Genomic DNA, 22,499 nt, shown 5'->3' on the forward strand with positions numbered 1-22,499 from the left:
ATTCTCTTGGCTGCGGACAACAATGCACAATACGGTAAAAGTAAATACAAATAAATACCAGAAATAAGTATTTGCGTATAATATGTTTCGTTGTTCTTGCGACACTCCCCACCTTTCCCCAGAATCCCCATTGAGGCAGGCAGTGATGAATCACGTTTCACTTTCTTTTCTTTCAAAGTTTCGCAAAGTGGAAGACGGTAGCCGCAGTCCATGAATCACGTTTCACTTTCGTTTCTTTCAAAGTTTCGCAAAGTGGGAGACGGTAGCCGAAGTCCACGCCACAAACCTGCCTCGAGATGAACGCAAAAGTGTCGAATTTCCTCATCCAGACCCTGTGTGACAACCAAGGCAGTTTGGACTTCAGGGTTTTGACTGGGAAAGTGGAACAGGCGTTTCCTGGTGCGGCGCAAGTTCTTCAACATTTTCTTTCGGACACAGCCAGAATAGCAGTGCATAATGGCACCCTGGCCGTCGCTGCGGGTCAGATATGCAGCCAAGACAGTGTCATTGTGGCAAAAACGTCGCTACGGATCTGCCAGAAGAAACCTGGCGAGTGTTTGCAGTGTGAGAATTTGCATCTGTGCAAGTTTTATCTGTTGGGGACCTGCACGTTTGGGTGAGTAAAATGCTGATTAATTAGATCACGGGAAGGGAAACCGTGGTCCTCGAGAGCCATATCCTGCCTGTTTTATTAGCTCTCTCCCTACTCCAACACACCCGATTCAACAGATCTCTGCCGTTTCGGGTTTGTACAGAGCTTGCTGATGAACTGATCGTTTTAAGCAGTTGTGTTAAAATAGAGAGAGGGCGATATGAAACAGGCATGGTATGGCTCCCGAGGACCCGGAGTCCCCTGAATTAGATGGTATTTTAAAACAAACCCACGAGCCAGGTAATTCAAGTTGAGGTCAAATGTGTCTGTAAAATTGCAGTTTATTTGAATGGTAAAATAATGATGTACTATTTACAATTAATTAATCTCTAATGTGTGTATTAAGATAAATCCGATGTGATTGAATCTGTAATATTATACTTTATGAGGATTAGGAATGAGATGTCACTTAAATCAAAATGAGTCAAGGCAGGTGAGTGGTTACTAATAGCAATATACATCGATAAGACATGCTCCTTTTGAGTTTTGTGCCTAGGCCGATGCTCAGCGAACCATGCTTCCGTTCGTTCTCTGTTAATATGGCCACCACAAAAGTCCTTGGATTGTTTTTGATATGAAAATCGCCCCTGCCACCATGGCTGCCACATTGGCACACTGTTTAGGCTGGTCTTGTCTACTGAAAGTAGCAACATGATAGGATTCCCCCCCAAAATGAAAATCTGTCAACATTGTAAGTCTTGTTTAAGGCCTCTTCAACTTGCGCATGCAGTAACAAGAATTTTGAAAATTGTCTCAAGTATTCTAGAGAAATTGAGCGTTGTGTGGGGAAAAAGTACCTTTTTGAGGAAGGTTTTTGTGTGATGAACATTGATGTGAACATTTGGCTTATAAATAAAATGTATTATTATTATTATTATTATAAAACAATGCAAATTCATTATTTCTCAACATTCTCTTTGATCCTTTGTTTTGTGTTCTACTCGGCGAACCTCCTTCTCCGTTTGCCTCACGAGTTATAGTTTTACAGTATCTACAATATCCGCCAATTTTGCGAGCAAGCCAATATTGTGCGATGTAAACGAGTCCAAATTGGCATCATGTTTCAAATGCCGTCACTCATTTTAAAATCGAATTAACTAGCGCAAAGGGAAGATTATTGATGAGAAAAGCAGTGTGGGCAGTAGAATACCGTAGGTCAAGTATGTAGATAGTGAAGTATGCATTCTGAAGACAGTGAAGTGTGTATTCTGCCCATGTTTGAACATAATGTACAACTATCCCATGTCAGCATGAGAACACACACATCCTCATGCCTGCAAGTAGACCTTTGCACCCGAGAATCATCGATCACCCTTGAATCATCAATCACTTGATTGAATCATCAATCACTTGATGACATCAGTGCAGTACTTCCTTAGTGGTGACAATGTGGAGAGACACAGACCTTCGGAAAGCACCAGTTGATACAAGTTCATTAGGTTCGGAGAAACAGAGTCCGATGCCACTTCTTAAGTTTTGGTACAACACCTGACGATATAAATGTGTTGTGAATCTTTTACACCTTCGCACTCATGATCCGCAGCCATTGTCTGTAGACCGCGGGTGCCCAGAATATTCTGCAAATAAAACCTTCGAAGGTACTGTTCATTGGCTCTAGCCTGTATTTGAAAAACCAACATTCTCATCGTCTGAAATTAACGAACACACGGAGGAAGAGTAAGGCCGACTCTCTCCCCCAACAATAGACAATATATTTTTTTTGTGTGTGATTTTATTTGTTATGGGGGTTTCAAGGCAGGTACTTATTACATGTTTTTTGTTGTTGTTTTGGGGTTTTTTAATTCTACAAAGATGGCGGCCACTTGTCACGTTCCTAACTGTAAATCTGCTTACGAATGACGAGAGCAGCGCAAGCCAGAAGTGCATGACCATTCTCAGTCTGCTGAAGGTGCCACATTATGGTTGACTGTACTGGCATTGTGGGCAAATTACACTGAAACTAACACAGTTCAAAAGGTACTGTACAAAGGGGCATTTTGGGTGGACAAGACTCTTATATTTGTGATCGTTTGATTCCAGGTATGCTAAATTTAGGTTCCACTGTACCGTAATTTATTGAGATGCACACATAGACTTGGACTATATCACAGCACTGACAATGAACATTTGTAACTTTTTGTACTTTTATTATTGCAAATAACCATATTAGAGGTTGTTTTTTTTTCATGCCAACCACGAGAAACATTCCATGGTTTGATAACACAGTGGGATGACAATCAACGCCTGTAACATGTTCGTGTTTCCACTCGGCCGAGAGGTTTCAAGATAAAAAACATTCCCTGCCAAAAAGTGACGCGTGACGATCCACAAATCCTTTTAAAATTGACACTGAAAAGCAAATACCCAGTATATTTGGATAGAAGCACTGTATGAAAACATAAATTCTGTTACAGTGATAATGCCTTTTAGCACTTAGGGCTTTTCTCTTCAGATGGTAGCATACAGTGGAAGGATGGCCTCAGTCGGAGTCGCTGCTGCTGCTGCTGCTGCTACTGCTGGAGGAATACTGTGAGGACAGATTAATGAGCATGTTAATGCATTGTACAGACATCATTAGGCTGCTGTAGCTCAAAATGAACATGCTGTGGAACCTCCGTAGGGGAACATCATCCTCTCCCTGATGCCTGCTGACTTAAGTTGATTGATCTTTGTTTTTAATTTTCCTCAGAGGAAATAATATCAATGTGACTGCATGAGTTCTAAGATGGCCACCACACACTAAAAAAAACGATATACAGGTAATATTTTTAACTAACCAGACTTGAGTTGAGAGAGTGTACAGTATAAAAATAAAGATGGATCATATATTTTTCAAAAAGCAGCAGAAATATTCCTTAGAAGATGCCGTACAAACTATTTTTCCTCACAGCAAATAATAATGAAAAGGTGAGTTCATCTGTTCTTTATTTAACTGTACACATAATACGTCAAATAAGTGATAACGTTTTTGAAAAAAATGTATAGCAAAATACGGTAATAAAACTAAAATAATGTACAGTAAAACTACTCTGCATTTGGCACTGTATGAAAATGTCTTTGGTTTGGGTAGAGTGCCAAAGATATTTTAATTGTTTTTGGAGTTTTTGGACTGCTGAGAAAATGATAACCGTTTCTTTGACTTGACTCTAGTTTTTGAAATTTTTGATATGCGACTGTTAATTAATGTGCGTTGACAGTTCAGGAAATTTACGGTAATCATTACTAAAAGTAGCGTTTGCACTTTTGACATCATATGCTTTTGCTTTTGAAATATGTGTTGTTCGCTGATAATATTGCATCATTCTGAGAAATGTTGCCCGATTTTCTGCTGCAATGTGATTTGCATGTAGAAGGTTTTCTGCTACAATGATTGTTAGCTTTCAGTTAGTGTCGGTTAGACAGGACACCTGCCAGGGTAATGTCCATCTCACCTTGCAGCCATGGTTGTAGTAACCATGCTTATACAGCTTGTGCACCTTCTTCAGCTTTTTCCCTTTCTTCAACTTTTTGTGGGCTTTATGTGCCACCAATCCCATTGCCATGCCAGTCAGGGCACCGCCAATTCCCCCCCTTGGGGGATACATTGTGTTGACCCCTCCATAGTAGAGATGACCCTTGTTGTGGTGGTGGCCCCGATAATGGTGGTGGGGGTAGCCTGTCGGAGGCCATGGGTATGCACCAGGGTAAACGCCTCCAACCGGGGCCACCGGATACCCGCCGGGCGCCACAGGGTAGGAGTGAGGGCCTGGACCCCCCGCGTAAGGCCTCAGAATCGGGGGCTTGTTGGTTGTCATGGCTGGGTTGACAGCCATTGGATATTGGACGGGCGGGTATTGTTGAGGCGGCGGCTGGGGATAGACTCCTGCGGGCGGGAATGCGGGGTTTGCGGGGTTGTAGCCAGGAGGAAAGGCTGGGTTGGATGGACCTGATATACAAATATTCACAGTCAGCCACTATTTAGTCCCCTCCAAGAATCACGGATGCGTATGTAAAGTCTACCTTGATTTGGCCACATGGTTACACTTCAGGTGTTATAAAAAGTTCTGGAAAGGCATGGAGAAAAATGAAAGGAATAACATTGGATTGTCAGAATTGTGAATATATACAGTGTGTTTGTGTGTGCGTGTGTGTATGTATGTATGTATGTATGTATGTATGTATGCATATTAGATAAGAAAACCTTTATTAGTCTCGCAATGGAGAAATTTCCAATTCACAGCAGCAAAGTTATAAAAGGAAGAAGTAGAAGCACAACATATAGGAGCTGTTGGAAAGACAGCCACTCTCACGGCGCCATATACTGTAACAGTATATACACAGTGTATGTATACTGTATATTAAAATGTCAAATTCACAGTAAGAAAAAAAACATTAGCCCTTAAAAGAAAAATAGTACTATTCACAATAATAAAGAAATAGAAGCAAAATGAAAACTTTAAACTCAACCACCTATAAGAATCAGAATGAAAAATTCAAAATGCAAAAAAGTTTGAAAACCAGAAATGAATGATTGTCTAAATTAAACAATATTCAAGTAAAAAAAGAATAACAAAAATCACAAAATACAAAACAAACAAAAAATTCGAACATCAATGACAAAAGATTGTCTAAAAAGTAAAAAGAAAAACCTGACAAACTATAAATAACACAATAACAAATTTCAAAAATGTTTTAACCCCTGAACTCACACTGTTAGTTATGGAATATTTTCATGACCGGAATAGGAATAATGTTATATTCACCCTTTCAGGATCAGCGGTTACTACAGTGGACAGCTGATCATGTTATCAGGTTACAGGTTATCATTATTGGCGCATGAAAGGGCTTGGATAGTCGGTTTTTCCACAGTCAGCGTCAACAATAATTGATAGCAGTCATTAATCCCAACACCTTGACAATTTAACATCAACATTTTGGATAAACACATCTGATTAACGATAATAACCCTCGGATGAAAGTAAGAAGTGATCCCAAAGCTCACCTGTGCTTGTGTAGTTCTTAGCAGTTGGTTGTCTTCCGCATTCAAGTAGCAGCAACGGGAGAGAAACCAACAGTTCAGGAAACCGCGCCCTACCCTTTTAAGTCACACGCACTTTGCTTCATGTTTACATGTCATGGAACAAGTGAATACAAAGTGCGATGTCATTGTTACCACTTGCATCACAAGTATCGTTTAGTTTTAAAGGAGGGCTAGAAATATGCAGATGACAAATGGACTCACCTGACATTTTCTTAGGTTCACCTGAACAAGTGATGGTGGTAGATAGAGAAAACAGGAGAGAGGGGTTCAGCAGCTAGGGGAGGGGCGAGAGGCACAACAATAGCTGGAAATTCAAATACTGTATACGATATGCAAGTAGGGAATAAAGTTATACTTTACTATACTTAAACGCATTTTCTTGTCGGTGAGCTGCATTTTGACGTTTACTGTGAGCGATTGAGCGTGCAACAGAGTAAATTGACAAAAACAGTGAAATCGAGCATCATTCCAACATCCACCCTTATTGACCAGTGACCACAATCATTAAGTGCTAATACACAGAAAGAAGTGTACAAGCGTAGCCATCTTTCTATCGATAAAACAGCTGTTTTTGTTTTTTAGATTGAAATGTAAATGTCCACACAACTTGAATTGGCCGCACAATGTAGAGCTGTTGAAGAAACATGACCTCCTACACCTTTCAGAAAAACAACTGTTCCAAATGTTATTACAGAATGACCCCTACCTTCTTCCGGAGGTAAGTAGTTGTGTTGCTAATGTCAACTATTGCTTCATTCATCTAATGACTTCAGATGTTAAAATTCTTCTCAGAAGTGTGGAAAAAGTGCAAATATAATGCATAGGAATATAATGGGCCTTTCATGTTCTTTTTGACTTTCCTCTAGATATGCTCACATTACAATATGGGCGAAGGTGTTAGCGGTTTGTGCAAGTTCGCCTCTACGTGCCACAAGCTTCATATCTGCAAGCCCCATTTCACCACAGGAGTCTGTAAACTAGGCCCATCATGTTGCAGAATCCACGATCTTAATCCAAAGGTGCACAAGAGTTTTGAAAAATTCAGCCCAGAGAAGATTGCGAGTCTCCCAAAAGTCTACAAAAATAAAAGCATGCTCACGGATGATCAGAAGAGTCGAGCTAATGCCGCTCCTGGTAGTATATTAAAAAAAATATATAAAAAACTATTTCTAAATTGTCATTGCGCTTCTCCGTTGGACTAATAGGTGCGTTTGTCACATGTGGTATTTTCAGAGTATAGCGGTGCTGCTGTGTCAGTGGGTGCAACTAAGAATTCTGACACGAAGGAAATTTGCCTCTTCTTCCTCAAAAAACAATGCACCTATAAAGGTAACACTGGGCTCTCACTTGCACTTTTTGTATTTGTATTTATATGAAACTAAAGAAATAGTGAGACCTCGCTTTGTGTCCTCCAAAGATGTGGAGATCATGCTGACCAGGTACGTTTGTCGTTTGTGTTCCACATTCAAATATCGTTGTTCTACTCAGGGTTTGTGGACATGGTGTCGTTTTCCACTGCAAACTGGTGAACCTAAATGTCATTTGCTTATTTCAACAGTGTCTATGGGTTGTTTTTGAGTAATTTCCTAAAATGTTAGTGTGTGACAATGGCGCTCATGTGCATTCCTGTGGGCGGGAGCACAAATTGGTATTGAATCACAAGAATCACTATAATAATAATAATATGTCACATTTGTAAGCGCCTTTCATAACCCTCAAGGACACTGTACAACCAAGAGCAATAGTAACACTGGTAGTAATAGTAATAGTAATAGTAATAGTAATAGTAACTATGGTGGCGGACAGCCCATATGCGCCAAATCTTGGGTACAATGCCATGAAAAAGTATTTTGAAAAGGGGTCAAACACTTTTTCACAACACTGTCAACACACTCTATTAAACTGTAGCATTAAAAATACGAGTACTGTAATTTCCACACTAAAAGGTGCTTCGTAGGCGTATTAGGCGCACCTTCAATGAATGGCCTATTTTAAAATAGTTTTCACAAAATGGGTGTACTGCATTGTAATGCGCATAGAATAGAAGCTACAATAGTGGCTGGGGTTGGGCTAAAGGGAATACAATACAGTATTGCTTTATTTATAAAGAGATTTCTCAATCGCTACAGCTGTAAAGCGCTTTACAGAACATTTAAAATCCTATTGCCAAGAAATCAGAATATTGATCATATATAAGGCGCATCGGATAATAAGGCACACTGTCGGCTTTTGAGAAAATTGAATGCTTTTAGGTGCACCTTACAATACGGAAAATACGGTATTTAAATTATTTTTGAATGACAATTTTTCAACTCAGTTATACTGATTAATTTAACATTGATCTTTTATTGGATATGGAAAGACTTTTTTACGGGTATGTGTGTCAAGTTGAGTGCATCAATCCTTTTAGGATGTAGAAGTGGATATGAGTCTTGAAGTTTGGTGCAGGGCACGTTCAATCCTTTCTGCAAGTAGAGACGTGTGTGTATGTGTGTGCGTGTGTGTGTGTGTGTGTGTGAAATAAGTCATTGTATGTCAAGAAAGAAAGTGTTCCTTTGATGCATAATAGAAATAAGCATTTGTATACTATTGTTTTTTTTTTTTTTTTTTTTTTTACTGCATTTGTGAATTCCTTCCTGAATCTCACCTCAGTTTTAAAAATACCGTACCTTCTTATATGTATCCTCACAGCTCCAGGCCTTTGACTGAACAATGCCCTCCCCATTGGGACAAGAATGCCCTGCCTGACATTGGATACAAGGTTTCTTTTATTATTCCTGACTGTGCTTGACATCTTTGTCATTCTTTTGTGAACTTATTGAATCATCTTCCTTGCCAGCTCGTGCCTCTTCCCAAATCTCCAGAGTATGACAGGATTGAATGTTTGTTCAAGGCAACAATGCCAAAGAGTAGGATCCACAGTATCAACAGGATCCAGAACCCTTTGCTGTGGACATCCTTTCAGCTGTAAATCTCGCACCGCGCTTGAAAATTCAAATAATAGCTGTGTCGTTGTAAGACGCTGAACACCACAAATTGTCTTTTGTGTGTGTGTGTGTGTGTGTGTGTGTGTGTGTGTGTGTGTGTGTGTGTGTGTGTGTGTGTGTGTGTGTGTGTGTGTGTGTGTGTGTGTGTGTGTGTGTGTGTGTTTGCATTCAGGCACAGAGATCAGATGAAGAAGAGGAATGGAGGGAAGCCTGTCATTGAGCAGTATTTGTTCCACGGGACAAACGATAACTTGATCGCAGCCATATGTGAGCAAAACTTCGACTGGAGGATGAGCGGCGTCCACGGCACCGCCTTTGGCAAAGGTACATCAAAGCACGTTCAAGACTTTTTCCTGTCTGAGACTTTATTGGTTGGGTTACAGTCTAGGCAAAGTTCAAATCTACTGCGAAAGCAGCATGCATGCTTCATTCCTAACTTGAATAAATTGTCTTTCCAGGAAGCTACTTTGCCAAAAAGGCTTCTTACTCAAACCGCTACGCCACGGTCAGAAATGGGAACAAGAGTATGTTTGTGGCCCTGGTCTTGGTTGGCGATTACATCAAGGGAAGCAGCCAGTATGCCCGTCCACCGGCCAAACCAATGAGCCTAACCCTTTACGATAGCTGCGTTGATGACGAGAAAACCCCCACTATTTTTGTGATCTTTGAACGTCAGCAGATTTATCCGGAGTACATTATTCAGTACTCTGAGTAGCAATAGCAGATGTTGCTTGAGGTGATTCGGGGGGTTTTGTCTTCCAATGATTGTGGTGTTTCCAATGAGAGCTTTGGTTATCCCAGGACCAACTTTAGTTTTAAAAGTTCATCAAAATAACAAAGGTTATAACATACTGTATATACTTTCTTGGCTTCAGTAAAAGCCAAGTACAACAAAGTGCAGTACTTGATTCTTAAGACTTGGGAAAGTTGTGAATGTAACTAAACATTTCTTTCAAATAACACAGAAAAGTACTTTACCATAACATAATCCATATGAACCAGACATATCAAATTTGGGACATAACAAATCTGGCCCTAACTCAGTAATGCTGTCTGTGTTTCACACAGGTGCAAGTAAAAGTTAACCATTGACATTGGCAGAGACTTTGCTTCTGATGTCACTTTTTAGGGCTGCTGCTCCTTTAAGAGTGACTATAGAAAAAGAAAATTTAAATATGTGCACGGATGGTATTATGACATTTGAACTAAATTAGTAACCAGAGTAGCAATCCAATTTGGAAAAAAATGTAAAAGGGTAGAATTTTCTTTTTCGAAATTGATCCAAAATCATTCTTTTAAAGCCATCTGAAACGAGATCTGCTCAATACTGTACACTAAAATTTTGTGTTGAGGGTGTCCAACTTACAGTTTTCAATACACAGTGTTTATTTGTTGGGCAAATAAAATGTGAGTTTCTACATTGTTGAATTATGCTCTTTAACTTGAGTTTTTGAGTGACACATTTTCAAAGAAATACAATCATTTTACTGAACTGTAATTTTTGATGGAACAAAATGAATAAAAGTAATCCAGAATACAGCAAGGTGTCGATAATGGATAGTTAAGAACACATTACACACCATGCTAATGTACAGTGCATCTGAAGTATTCACTTTTTTCACTTTTTCCCAAAGATGATTCAAAGAATTTCTCCATGCAACGCCCCACAAGTATCGTCTTTGTTTTAAATACATTGAAAATTGAGCTTGGGTGCATCTTATACAGTTCCCATAGTTGACGGTGCACATCAGAGCACAAACCCAGCATGAAGTCAAAAGGAATTGTCTACAGGTCTCCTAAGAATGGCAGTGTCTTTCGCATCAATCACTGGGAGACTTGTCAGGATTGAAGGAAAGATGACTGTAGCAATACACGGCAACGTCCTGGCTGAAAAAAAACGACACCGCGGTCTTGACCTCAGACCTGAGTGACACAGCCAAGGTATCGGAGCAGTAGCCTCAGGACAAGTCTGTGAATGTCACCAAGTGGCTCACACCGGAATCCACATACATCCATGTGGCTTTTTATTACCGTAGTACTGTCATAAATTTGTAAAACTGTTCCAACAAAATGAAACTTTTTCTCATGTTGTCATTATGGGTGTTGGGAGGAGAAAATTTTCAGGAGCAGGTAAATTTCTTTGATTCCAGAATAATTCCGCAACCAAATATGAAGTGCATTGTTTAAATTAAAAATGCACGATGGACAAAACACTCACAATCATGAGCAAGAAAAGTATGCGGTAGTCTATATATATATTGCGCGTCGTCCCGCACGCGGTCTGTCCTTCCGTCTGTCCCTTTTCAAAACGTACCTACTTCACTACGCCGCTGCGTGCCGCCACTGCGCCGCTCAGGCAGTGGCTCACTACGATCGCGCGGGCATCTTAGCGAAAAAATGTTGTCTACCCACAAGCATTGCAATGAAATTGTTAGTTATTTAGTAGAGCTAAACATCTCTTCATTTTCGCGATAAGCAATGAAGATGAACAAAAAGTTGAACCAAGCAACAACACTTTTGTGGGCCGAAGGCCCACCTTACCAGCCTTCTGCAGGAACTAGCTGATGAGCCGCCCGGAGGGCGGCGAACCACCACCTTACCAGCCTTCCGCAGGAACTAGCTGATGAGCCACCCAGAGGGCGGCGAACCAGCTAGTAATTCATAAAGTCGTGATCCTCTCCAGCCTTCCCAACAAAATCTTTTGGATGAAACCAACATATGTGTCATCGGTAACATCGAAGGCAGACCCGAACAGTGGTATCAATAATCTACTTTTCTCTCTGGAAACTCCGCTTTATTAGTCCATCTATTAATCCTCTGATGAACTTATTTTTTCCAGCATAAAGAGTCAAAGTTATGACTTGTGGAGCAGCGACAAAGTCTTCCTATGATTAACCGAATGACTAGCGTGTGATGTCTTTGAGTTTATATATACTGTACAGAAATATGTATATTTGATGTTGAAAGTAGCAGTTCAATTCAGAGATGCCAAGTACAAATCATCTCTGTTTCAGATGTCAACCCTCGTCCCTTCTTGTGATCTTAACAAAAATGCCGTTTTTGGGTCCCAGGGTGCTTGATGACTTCAAGTCAAGCGGAACCTGGAGGAAGAAAAGATTCATCAGAAGTTACGTTAAGCTTCAAGTGCACATGAAATAATGCAACTCACCTTTGTGGCAGAGCAGGTTATGATGTTGAACTTGTGGAAGAGACTGACCAGAGCCATCTTGATCTCCAGTTGGGCAAGCCTCATGCCCACGCAGTTGCGGGGCCCAGCCCCGAAAGGCAGGTACACAAACGCGTGCCTGCTGGCTTTAGCCTCAGGGATGAATCTAAAGGAGTGATGCGTGCTTTTCATTTCACAGACTCTCATTGAGTAAAAGCCATGAGCAATAACCTGTACAGTACTCGACTCGCATTGGGAGTTAAGGTGAAATGTAAAACACAATTGCACTGTTCAGCTAAAACTGATGCCTTAAAAATCGCCTGCAATTTTTGTCTGCTATTCTGCTGTATGATTTCTAAACTGTCTCGGAGTCAAAAATGTCAAGTCATGGAATCAGATCATCAATAAATGGATTAAATTAGATCCGAATGGGCTCGTAGCCATAAAAACTATAGCGTTTTCTTGGTGTGCGGCAAGCTAAGCTTAGAAACTTGTAGAGAGGAGTCTCATACGTCTGAACCCGAAACACTCAGAGACCAAGGACATAACAAAACCTTGGCCTGAGTGAGGATACGGAGAAACACCATTGCTAGGTATGAGACCATCATTCTTTACAAGCACTGACAGCACACACACAGACACTCACACACACAAAATTCTCTTGTAACGATCACAAGTGTGGGCTAATCATGTTAATTTATTTTTAACATATTAGTCGCTAAGTAGTGGCAGAACTACTTTCAATTGCTTGTATGGTATGTGATAAACAAATTTAAATAGTACAGTACAATAACTCAGATGTCCTGTAGATCAGAAATTATTAATGCTAAAAGAAAAAGAAGTTATGGAATATTATTATTTGTAATCTGCTTTTTAACATCTTAAACTCCTCGATCTGCATATCATCAAAAGGGTTGAGGCTGAGCTGGAGCCTTCCCACACATGACTGAGCCAAAGGTGGAGTACAACCTGGACTGGTTGCCAGCCAATTGCAAGTCACACGCAACCCTTGTGAGGGGAAGCGAATCGGAAAATGAATGGATGGACTATAGGCAGACAGCTTTTCACAGTCATACTACCGTAACTATTATGATATTAAACTACAATCTCATCACTTTCACATGAATGAGTAACTATGTCTTTTTTTTTTTTTTTTTTTTTACATTTAGGAAATAACTTGTCCAGCTGTGTTCATGTTTACCTCTCGGGGATGAACTTCTCCGGCTCGGGCCAGTGCTCTGGATCATAGTGAAGGAAACCCGCTGGGATCTCCAACAAGGCTCCTTTTGGGAGGCACACTCCATTCACCACGCAGTCCTGCTCGATTTCCCGAGAAAACCTTGACCAACATCATGGAAAAACAACATTTTTTTTCAACTTCTTTTCTCCCTGTATTGTTTTGGTCTTCTACTGCCGACTATAACTCTTGTTCCCGTTACCTGAATCCAGGAGGATAGAGACGCAATGCTTCACATACAACCATATCTAAATATTTCAGCTCCTGGACGTTAGTGTAGTCAGGGGATTCCTACAGTGACAGGGAACACATAATGAATCGTCAAACTTCAGCATGCGCACAAACAGCAGACAAAGGCAGCGACAAGCTTACATATTTGCTGAAGAAGTCATCCACCTCCTCCTGCACTCGGCACTGACACTCTGGATGGATTGCCAGCAGGTAGCAGGTGAAGGCCAGCGTGCTGCTGCTGGTCTCATGGCCAGCAAGCAGGAAGACGAAAGCTTGGCCTACAATTTCATCTTCTGTTATCACCTTTTTCGACGGACGCCGGCCGGACGACTCGGAAAGGTGAAGAGTAGACTCTGGAGTCCTTTGATCAGACTCAGTGCTGTGTTCCGAAGACCCGCCCTCCTTGCTGCTGCGCGCATCCAACATCAGCTGAAGAAAATCCCGCCGCCTCTACATATAGATTCAGTCAAAAAAAAGTTCTAAACTGCTAAATAAAAATAGTACAGGGCTCTGGAATGGCCACACACTGCATTTAAGAATTTGCTCAGACCTGCTGAGGAGGTTGCTGCTCCCTCTGCCTAATGATTCCCCGAATGCTGTTGATGAAGAACTCATTCATTTGGCGGCGGCGTTTGTTGGGAATGACTCCCATCAGTGGAGCCAGGATGTGCGGAAAAGCAACTGCACAAATTCATAAATTGTTCATTTAAATGTTTGGCCTCACATACTGCTGGGATTTAAAAAAAATAATCTTTATGATTAACATTTATTGTTGTGTGTAAATGCCAAAATGACTTAATATGGCTTGTGACGTAATATTCATATTTGTTTTGTGTGATGTCACATCAGTTTATGCTAGCCTCGTTAGCTAGCTAATACATTCTTTTAGGGGCCTCGTGATGGCGGTTTGTTTGTGTTGAATAATTTCACCGCTGAATACTTTGTTCCATTAACAGGTTCATTATTGTGTACTGTACATGATTTGGTCTTTTTTGCTTTACCCGCTTTTAAGACGGGTGTCAATTGTTCACACATTTTCACTATTTTCGGCAGGGGCCTATCGGGCGATTCATAAAATTCAGACATCTATACCGAGCGGACGTTACAACAATTTGTCAATACAAACAGAGATAGTTTCTTAATGTTACAATTCCATCATAAAACAGGCTGTCCTTACTGAAAAAAAGCATGATGGGCCTGAAGAATGAAAATGAGAAGAACATCTGAGCATGGCGGACAAATGGGTCATCTGGGTGATTTTGAGAGTCCACCTGAGTTGCAAACGCCACACTGCCGATTACGTCCATAGTGAAGCAGCCGAAACACCTGGTAATGAAACAGGGAGAGAATTGAAAATTGACTGGCTTGGATTGCCCGTCTTCTATTGTGTATGAAATTTACGTTCACCTGTGAATGTCGAAGGCTTCCCCTGACTCAGCATAGACGTTCAAATTGTTCATCAGGGCACTTGTGGCTGTTTGGATCAGTGGAACCATCTACTGGAGCATACAAGACGTGTCATGACAAATCGAAGTTTCACTCTTGTAATTCTATTTTCATCCATTCATGTTCTTTCTACACAGCACCTCAGTACTCATGAGTGTCGTGGATTGAACTGGAGCTAATCCCCCCAAAAAGACTATCAACAAGTTCAGCGGCCGTATATGAATTCAGCTCAGGTGCGTGTTTTGATTAATATTACAAATGTTTTGCATTTTATTTGTACTTTTTTTTCATCCCTTTGAAATCATCCAGTATTCAAATCCTCAATTTGACCCTCACCTCTTTCATTTTGGCAGCACTAAATGATGGAGTCAGTATACTCCGGACTCTTTTCCACTGCTCATTCTTCAACATGAGCAGACAATCGCTCATAGGCTTGTTGGCAAAGCGATTAGTCTGCAGTCAAGGGAAGAACATTTAATAAATTACATTTAATGATTGACTAAGTTCTCAGTGGCATCAGGAGTTAGCACACAAAGTACAGCCCCACTCACCTGACATGATATCCTGTTCCTCACAATGACATTTGGCACTCAATTTGAGGCAATGCTGTGCTGATCTACCGGTACTCTAAAGTACCCACAATAGTGAGGGGCTTGCATGAATAACCTAAAGTGCTAATCAAAACTAAGCACCATTATCCTTTCACAAGGTCATACTTGTTTACAGCTTTTTATTGCATCTCACTTTGTTGTGCCGGTGTACAATACAATACAATACAATACATGCTGATTTATATAGCGCTTTCACAACAGCGGCAGGTACGGTACCTAACTGGTAGCAGTTAGAAAACGACAACAGCTAATGTGAAATCAAAAAAGGGCTGGAAGTGACATAAGCATGTAAATATTGGATTTGCAACAGAAGGAATCACATGTTGCTTGATGTTGTTCAGGTGCTCACCATTCTATTTGGAAAGCTGCTGAACTCCCTCACCATCACTTGTCTGAGCATGTCCGGGTCTGCCACGACCACCACTGCTCTCCTTCCTAAATAATACCTAAAACACAGCAAGTAGGAAGTGGAGACTCAGCTAATAACACTAAATTCTGCACGTCATTTCTGTATGACAGAGACAAAGCTGAAGAAAATGTTTTGTAACTACCCACAAACTCGACCATGTGTCGTTATGAGGTCACGCAGGGGTTGGAAAAAACCCTGAAAGGATGATGGAACAAAAGAGATTATAACAGCAACATGTAAACTGTAAATACCAAAACAAGAAAAAAAACAAAAAAACAATCAATACATCGCCTTGAGCAACGTGGTTGAATAGTGGTGAACACCACGTCTGCCTCAAAGTCATATGGTCTTGAGTTGCCTTCTACAAAATATGCACACTATAGTTTAGTTAAAGACTGAATTGTCCAAAGACGTGAATGTGAATGGTTGTTTTTTTTAAATGTGACTTGAGATTGAGTGCAGACAAGTCCAGGATTCACCCTGCCTCTCGCCTAAATTCAGCCGAATGAGAAAGCGGATGGATGGCATCATGCAATATCTTGTTGTACAATCAAAAGGTCATCAGTTTTACCATCTCTTCAAATACTTTACGAGTTGCACATAAAATATTTCTGTCCACAATTTACCTGACGAAAGAGGAATAGATTTCCAAAGAAGGGGACTGGTTTTGGATGTTTGATTCCACATCGAGTGAGGACTGAAAAGGGGTACATTGAATACCTGTGAAACAAAAACAAAAAGAAATGAGAGACAAAATAATTGCATCTTCTCTGATGCATACACTGTCTTTTGTTCTTGGTGATCATAAGGTGGCCAAATTCATTTTGACCACCCAGAAGATCTGGAGTGACTTTCTGCAGTTGTTGTTGATCTGATTGCCGAAGCAGCCAGAACCATGCTCACCAGTACAGCAGAGCCAGGAAGATAAGGCCAAGTGTCAGAGATAATCCGCTTGCCTCCAGGTGCAATATGTTAAGAAAGTCCACTATGGCCTCCATGATGTAAGGTCAATTCTCCGCCACAAGCAGCCAATGATTCTAAAAAATATATAAAACGGACCATATATTCTTTTCAACCATTTTAAGATTATCAAACAAAAATGGTCAATGGTTTTGTACAACATCTTTTGACATTTAACTAGGTTTACACTTACTACACAATTAGATTTAATATGTGTCATGACTGTTCTTTCATGTCTCCAGCAGGTGACAGTCGAGGGCCGTCCCTTCAGTGTGCACACCTGCTGCCAACGATTTGATCCATTGCCATGTACAGTATTTAAGGACTGTCAAAGTGGGCACGGTTTGTCGGATTATTCCTCACTTTGCTCATGCCTGTCTACAAGTGTTGCATTTTCTAGACCTGGGGTGCCCATCAGGTAGATCCTGATCTACCAGTAGATCTAAGACAGGTCCCAAGTAGATCCCGTGAGGTTAGTTGATCAAAAAGTAGATCTTCGATCCAAAATGTTTGGGCACCCCTGTTCTAGACGATCTCTCTACTCTAGTCACGACGTGTGTTTTCTCGCCTCGTTTTGCATTCATCATAGTAAGTATTTTTGTTGCTAAACCGAGTCTTGTTGTTGCATCCTTCGTGTTATGGGCTGTTTTTTAGTCTTTTCATGACGAGATATTATCCTTGCGATTAGCATGCGTTTTTGGTTAATTTTGTTTTTCCCTGGTAATTGCAACCAGTGTTCTTTTTTTCCCTACCTTGTCGGTTTTGCGTTTTTGTATTAATAAACCCATTTTGTTTAATTCCATTTCTGTTCCGAACTCTTCCAGAACCGTAACAATATAAAATGAGACGATGCAGCACATTTTCTAAAACATTTATTTTGTGCTATGAAACACTTTATACCCCCCCCCCCCCCCAATTGTGCTGCTGTAGACGGCAAATTTCCCCAGTGCGGTGCAAATAAAGGTTCTTTATTTATGTAGCGCTTTCACAACAGTCAGTCAGTAGTCATTCAGTGCTCCGTTTACAAAAAAATACCGCTATTCTATCATGCTTTTCATGTAATTATATTTGTAAATCACGCACGTACGTCACCAAAACACAAACTGTTTAGAATGATGCATAACACCCATGCAAACGACAACAACCACAGTATTAACAATGGAAGAATACAAAATTATAGCTCTCTGAAAATGTCAATCAAAACGGAGCTTTACAATGGCTCAATCGGGCTCTCAGAGTCGATGCCATTTAAATGTGTCTGTGCCCCTTGGTTGGAAAACTTACAAGTAATCATTCCTTGCGATGCGAACGTCTGCATCGATCCCGTCCCTCGTGAACTGTGCGGATTACATTCCTGGGTTACGAAACTAACCAGTCTGTCCAGATTCCCGCTCTGTAAAACCAAAATCTGAGTTGAACATCGAACGCTTTATTTGTGTCCTTACGCCAGTCTCGTTGAGTCTTGTTCGTTTTGTTATTGGCTCGCAACCGAACGGCAAGAAAAAGAAAACACTGCCACCGAGTGTCAAAAGAGAAATACTAACGTTCACTTTCACCCGTTAGTGTTGTAGTGTTTTCACGAAGGTTATCGTGCCATTTGATTGGAACAATTGGAGATGCTGCGAAACTGAACAGCTAAACAAAAGCATGACCTGTGCGGACTTATCTCAATCATCTGTGGCTGACAGTTTGTAAAACGTAGCTGGAAGTACGAGTACCGGTAGTCGTACGAGTCGTGCAATCGTACATAGGTAGCGGTCGCCGTCAGTGCCAAATTTAGGAGAGGAGGTTAATTTAATCTTACAACAATGGCGTTTTGAATGATGACCTGAAATAATAATGGTGTCATGTTATTAGCAGATAAGTTAGCATTAATTAACCCGATTACTGACTTGTTGAACTTGAGATATAAGGATAAACAGTTCCTGTACTCTTTCTAGGTTATCAGCAGTTTTGGTAAGTGTTATCCATGTTATTGATATTTCCATTTGCTTGATTAAAAACATACATTACGTTTGTCAACTGTCACCACCTGATTGCTGGTGAGCCAGAGAGCAACTCTAATTTTCTGATGGCATGTTCACGAACGAAGGGAAAGGATATCACAGCCTGTAGTTCCTCTTTTGCCCATAGAAGTCATCTTCTGCCCGTATCTCCACTTGTTACACGTGGTAGAATGGCTGGTTGATTTCTGATCCGCTTTATCCTCACGGGGGGGGGGGGGGGGGGGGGGGGTGCTGGAGCCTGCCCTTTCGGACAGCAGGTGGGGGACACCCTGAACCGATTGCCAGCCAATCGCAGCGCACTCACACAGACTAACAACCATCCTCACTCACACTCACACCTAGGGACAATTTTAGAGTGTCCAAACAGCCTGCCATGCATGTTTTGGAATATGGGGGGAACCGGAGTGCCCGGAGAAAACCCACGCAGGCACGGGGAGAGTCTAATATGAATCTTGCATTTAAACTGGCACACATGTCAAATGTGCTGGATGTGGCTTGAGAGTCGCAGTGGTCAATTACTGGGTAGAGGAGATTTCCTTTGTCGTTGTTGAAAGTGCTCGCCTGTAACATGCATGTATTTTGGAATGGGCCAGGCAGGAAGCTGAAATACCTCATTGAAAGCCCATGCGAGTAAGCGCATGAAATCTCCACCAAATAGATTCAAACTTCAGAACTGTGAGACATGTGCAAACTACTAGGCTTTCCAGTTTTAATAGGAGACTATTCCTTGAAGAAAATCAATCACTCCTCTTTTTGAATATTTGACATTTAAGCAAGCAAGCTCTTGTGGACAGTACTGATGGCTAAACTTAAAACTTTCAAGACTGCTGCCCAAAGACAGCTGGGATTGGCCATTGATCCAGCTGTCTTTTGGGCAGCAGCAACCCTTGTGAGGATAACAAGATTAGAAAATGCATGGATGGACGTAGTTAGCCTTGCACCGATGTCAACAACACAACTCTAAAATCTCCGATTTTAGAAAGTCGTTCTTGTCAGGAAGTAATTCAAGTTGTTAGTAATAGTAGTTGTAGTTGAGGCGACAGATGGGAGATGACTTCTCCCTGTCAGTCATCAAGGGCAGGCAGTAGAGGTAATGTAAACACAATTAACCGTGCATGATGAAAACCACCTTATGAGATGAGGGATCCTTAATTTATTACTCCAGCTGACTAGACTCTTGTTGAATGTCAGTGAGAATGTGATGTGTGCAGTATTCGGTCAAGGATGCATTCGTTTAGGTTTCCTGTAACATTACGTCTCATAATGAATGTCACCTTCTGCTTGTGAATTTCAAAACCCCTCAAATCCAATGCATGAGGACACAATGCGTCACACACCTTTCCTTGGAGCATTTACTACTCATAAAAGGGAGAAAATGGAACTTTGACGTTAGCGTGTATGGATAAATTCAAATACAATATATCAATTCAGAATTCAGTGGTATTCATCAGAAAAGGCTTTTGTGAGCTCGGCAGGGGTGATAGTAGCTTTGTCCTCTTCAGATAAGACCTGTCTTGGTTGATATTGCATGTGTGAATAATGCATTAGAGATGAAAACCCCTCCCTGGTTTAGAGATGGACAGAAATAACACTGACGTCGGGTTCGGGCCTCATGATACCAGTGCGCATGAAGCGAGTCTTGAGAGCAGGGCTCAGCCTGCACTTTTTCTCAGGGATCCTATATGCCTCTCAATCCGGCAGTCTCCCTGATAAGGGGGGCGGGGGTGTTGGGAGGCCGTCTGCGTCATGTGGCGCTCTCTTTTGTCTTTCCATGGTGACGTGGCTGGTGCGTTAGTAACCGAGAGAGAGAGAAGAGGCCAGTTGTCATCATGATGGCATGGGGCTGTGGGAAGGTGATTTTGACAGGTATTATTCATATTGACTATTGCTGTCAAATTTATAACGATGGCCTTCATCTCTCAGATTATACCCAATAACCTTCCCTGCGACAACCCTCTGCTGCTTAATCTGGTTGGTTTATGTTTCATGTTGTATGCATAAATTGTTTAACACCTTCACCAATAGTTCTGCATCTCATCTTACAATGCACATTCCCTCTGGGGAAACAGGACGGTAGTGCAAAACGATTTGACAAGAATCCGTAGCTGCGCCAGGCAAATTTTGTAAATACTGTATGCCTCTCATAAAAGAAAACAGGGGGAAAAATACTGGCATCATCTCCATTTAAAGGAAATCCTATTTAGATCAAGCCGTGTGTTGCACTGCGGACTCGGTTTGTGTGAGCTCATAAAATCGCTTGAGAGGGAAAATGCTGACAGGAACGCATGCCGTATATCTAACAGGGGGGTTGATGCATATAAAATTGGAGTGTATAACTAAGTTTGTTTTGATCTGTTTTGCTACCAAGGATAAATTTACAGTAGAATAGAAACACAATTGTCGACCACATAGAGAGTTTTCACAGACAGCTTTCTTTGTGTGGACTTCCTCAGCCAGTGGGAAGGGGGGATGAAGAATGAGTGTGTGAGCTACAATGGTGGAGGAGAGATGATCCTGTCCTCTGATGCTGCCCAGCAATATAGCAAAGTCTCAGACCTTGGTCTAGGCCTAGGCATTGGGATTGCAAACAGAGCGGTTTCGGCTTTCATGGCCTGTGTTTTTTTTTTTTCCCTCAGAGAAATACACAATCAGTCAGAAACAAATGCTGCTGATGTTGTGGGTCTAAATCTAAAACCAAGGGAAATTGCCATCTTGTTTTTTTGTTTCCTGCTCAACCCACTTTGAATATTAATGTGACATTTTTAACATACTGAGAATGTGTGTGCTGTGTGGATCAGCACCCAACGAAAACATCCATCCATAAATTCATATATAGTTCAGTAATTACTGATTTAGGGAGAAATTCGGGTTTACCCTGCACAGTCACAGTCTACATAGAGATTTAAATCATCACTGAATGGCACTCGAACCCTCTCTGCTTGCACAGAAGATAAGAAAAGAAGACAAATGAAACATTTAACAATCTGTGAGGTCCAACAAAATATGCTTTCATATTTAAATAAATGTATTATGGCGTTATTTCAAATGTGATGTCAAAACAAAGTTTTGAAAGTCCCATTCGTAATTCCCCAATCAGGACCCCAAGATTTCTGATCATTTCAAAAAGAACAATTGTATTCAGACACTCACACAAACCTAGAATATTTGTCTGTGAAATGTTACATCCACGTTTTAAAGTGGGTCACGCTAAGGCATTGCTTTAGGTCTGAACCCAATCTGTTCTGTCCTATTGTGTTTTTAATGAGTACTGTATCTCCACAAGTGTGCATCAAATGTGTAGTTTTGCTGATCGAGGCAAAGCAAAGATGCGCAAGACAGTCATAACACGAGCCGATTGCCATCATTTTTGAGAAGTGCGGACCACCTGGAATCCTGGGATTCAAAGTCATCTCTCTTTCTGTCACCACAGATATTTTTGTATGCAGCAGACTATACTACATTTTTTTCGGAATGTCTTTACATTGTCAAAAAATGTATATCGTCCTTTGATTTTCAACAGGATTAATACGTTTCTGATATGAATCCAATTTAGCGAGAGCATCCGAGCTAAAAGTGACAGGACTTCACTTTGAAAACTACTTGATAAACCTGGTCATGTCAAGGAGAAGAGAGGCTAAGGTTGAGTCTATTGATTTGGTTTGAGGAAGCCCCCACACACCACAAAAGAAGAATGAACCTCAAGCCATCGTAACAAAAGTGCAACCCAACCAAACTCATTCCGAAAGAACCCTGAATCTAAAATGTATCTTTTAT

The 22,499-nt window shown here is 41.0% G+C and overlaps 3 protein-coding genes across 3 annotated transcripts; 1 reads left to right on the forward strand and 2 right to left on the reverse strand.

Moving 5' to 3' along the window:
• The first annotated feature begins 207 nt into the window (after positions 1–207).
• On the forward strand, positions 208–10,198 carry parp12a (poly (ADP-ribose) polymerase family, member 12a). Its single transcript, XM_052060350.1, has 8 exons — positions 208–616; positions 6,255–6,390; positions 6,539–6,811; positions 6,906–7,111; positions 8,364–8,433; positions 8,512–8,639; positions 8,832–8,983; positions 9,118–10,198. Exons 1-8 carry the CDS (start codon positions 297–299, stop codon positions 9,372–9,374), a joined length of 1,542 nt encoding a protein of 513 aa, XP_051916310.1. The 5' UTR covers positions 208–296; the 3' UTR covers positions 9,375–10,198.
• LOC127598185 (proline-rich protein 13-like) lies at positions 2,779–5,855 on the reverse strand. The gene is made up of 4 exons (XM_052061835.1): positions 5,634–5,855; positions 4,652–4,695; positions 4,084–4,577; positions 2,779–3,179 (listed from the first exon to the last, which is right to left on the reverse strand). The coding sequence occupies exons 2-4, from the start codon at positions 4,665–4,667 to the stop codon at positions 3,132–3,134; spliced, it is 558 nt and encodes a 185-aa protein (XP_051917795.1). The 5' UTR covers positions 4,668–4,695; positions 5,634–5,855; the 3' UTR covers positions 2,779–3,131.
• Positions 10,199–11,447: 1,249 nt separating the features above from the next.
• Positions 11,448–18,200, reverse strand: tbxas1 (thromboxane A synthase 1 (platelet)). Its single transcript, XM_052061730.1, has 14 exons — positions 18,004–18,200; positions 16,663–16,796; positions 16,386–16,479; positions 15,902–15,954; positions 15,700–15,796; positions 15,076–15,192; positions 14,701–14,789; positions 14,471–14,619; positions 13,844–13,974; positions 13,435–13,743; positions 13,265–13,353; positions 13,027–13,164; positions 11,829–11,991; positions 11,448–11,760 (listed from the first exon to the last, which is right to left on the reverse strand). The coding sequence occupies exons 2-14, from the start codon at positions 16,755–16,757 to the stop codon at positions 11,677–11,679; spliced, it is 1,608 nt and encodes a 535-aa protein (XP_051917690.1). The 5' UTR covers positions 16,758–16,796; positions 18,004–18,200; the 3' UTR covers positions 11,448–11,676.
• Positions 18,201–22,499: the final 4,299 nt, after the last annotated feature.

Source organism: Hippocampus zosterae, chromosome 3 (genome assembly GCF_025434085.1).
Source record: "Hippocampus zosterae strain Florida chromosome 3, ASM2543408v3, whole genome shotgun sequence".
NCBI lineage: Eukaryota > Metazoa > Chordata > Actinopteri > Syngnathiformes > Syngnathidae > Hippocampus > Hippocampus zosterae.

What these genes read in the sequence shown, in the direction of transcription:
- parp12a (XM_052060350.1), top strand. Translation starts at nt 297, where the DNA reads ATGAACGCAAAAGTGTCGAATTTCCTCATCCAGACCCTGTGTGACAAC. An exon ending in TTGGGGACCTGCACGTTTGG is followed by an intron (nt 617 to 6,254) that starts GTGAGTAAAATG and finishes TTTGTTTTTTAG; the next exon opens with ATTGAAATGTAAATGTCCAC. An exon ending in CTAATGCCGCTCCTGGTAGT is followed by an intron (nt 6,812 to 6,905) that starts ATATTAAAAAAA and finishes TGGTATTTTCAG; the next exon opens with AGTATAGCGGTGCTGCTGTG.
- LOC127598185 (XM_052061835.1), bottom strand. An exon ending in ACTACAACCATGGCTGCAAG is followed by an intron (nt 3,180 to 4,083) that starts GTGAGATGGACA and finishes CTGTCCTCACAG; the next exon opens with TATTCCTCCAGCAGTAGCAG.
- tbxas1 (XM_052061730.1), bottom strand. Translation starts at nt 16,757, where the DNA reads ATGGAGGCCATAGTGGACTTTCTTAACATATTGCACCTGGAGGCAAGC. An exon ending in GTGCTGCCAAAATGAAAGAG is followed by an intron (nt 14,790 to 15,075) that starts GTGAGGGTCAAA and finishes ATGCTCCAGTAG; the next exon opens with ATGGTTCCACTGATCCAAAC. An exon ending in CTCTATCCTCCTGGATTCAG is followed by an intron (nt 13,165 to 13,264) that starts GTAACGGGAACA and finishes ATGTTGGTCAAG; the next exon opens with GTTTTCTCGGGAAATCGAGC.